The sequence below is a fragment of the Perkinsus marinus genome (assembly GCF_000006405.1).
Source record: "Perkinsus marinus ATCC 50983 genomic scaffold scf_1104296941652, whole genome shotgun sequence".
Taxonomy (NCBI): domain Eukaryota; phylum Perkinsozoa; order Perkinsida; family Perkinsidae; genus Perkinsus; species Perkinsus marinus.
The window spans coordinates 1-823 of NW_003212435.1; the positions used below are offsets into that span (position 1 = coordinate 1).

The 823-nt window shown below is 44.3% G+C and overlaps 1 protein-coding gene across 1 annotated transcript; it reads right to left on the reverse strand.

The window, feature by feature from the left end:
• Nucleotides 1-186: 186 nt before the first annotated feature.
• Pmar_PMAR009648 (RRM domain protein, putative) lies at nt 187-766 on the reverse strand (the record flags this gene model as incomplete). The annotated part of the gene is made up of 5 exons (XM_002781735.1): nt 187-286; nt 335-401; nt 453-511; nt 562-624; nt 670-766. Coding segments are annotated over 5 exons (386 nt in total), but the record flags the coding sequence as incomplete, so codon positions are not given.
• Nucleotides 767-823: the final 57 nt, after the last annotated feature.

Below are 823 nucleotides of genomic sequence, written 5' to 3' on the forward strand. Positions count from 1 at the left end.
GTTGGTGGCAATATGAAAATTCGGTGGAAAATTTCGGAAAATTCTTGTTGATTCCTGTACTTTTCTATCCGTAAAAAAACTTTTCGCGATTCGAAAAGTCAGCTTTCCTAAATTTCGGTAGCTTTCAAGAATTTTCCTAAATTTCGTAGTTCAAATTTTCATATTGTCAAAAACACATATAAATCCTCATGTGCATATTTTCCAATCCAGACTCCCTCGGCTACTACCTATGTTCTTATCCTTCCACTTGCTCCTCTTCAACGTAATAGGCCTGTTACCAACGTATCTACCACCAAGCCCCAATACTACTCATCCCTCCACGATGGGATACTACTTGTGGTTCATCTCCTTCAACGCCTTAATCATGTCTTCGGGATCGCGAAAGCTCAAGAAACCAAAGCCTGGAATAATACCAAAAATGCACAAACATGACTTGCTTCGCTCCGCTAGACCTTTGCTTTTCCCCGATCGTTTATCCCTAACGATCTTGGCCATCTGCAAACTAGAGTACCTGAGGGGTTCTCGCTGAGCCCAAGAGGACGAGGTGGGGTCGGCACTCACTGTTTGAAGGAGCTCAACAACAACTCATCCGTTACCTCGTTACCCAAGTCGCCACAGAATATCCTGAAAAATATATGAGGTCACAACAGAGGAAAGACGGCGGACTACCGGAAATCATCGCTGGGCCATTCTGATAGGGTTGGATCGGCCCATATCTTCCCTCCGGCTCTTCGTAGCTGGCCCTTGGCTTTCACTTTATGCTTGCCTGAAAATTAATTGTAGTCGTGGTGGTTGCATAAACATTACTTCTCTTCTGAGGTGC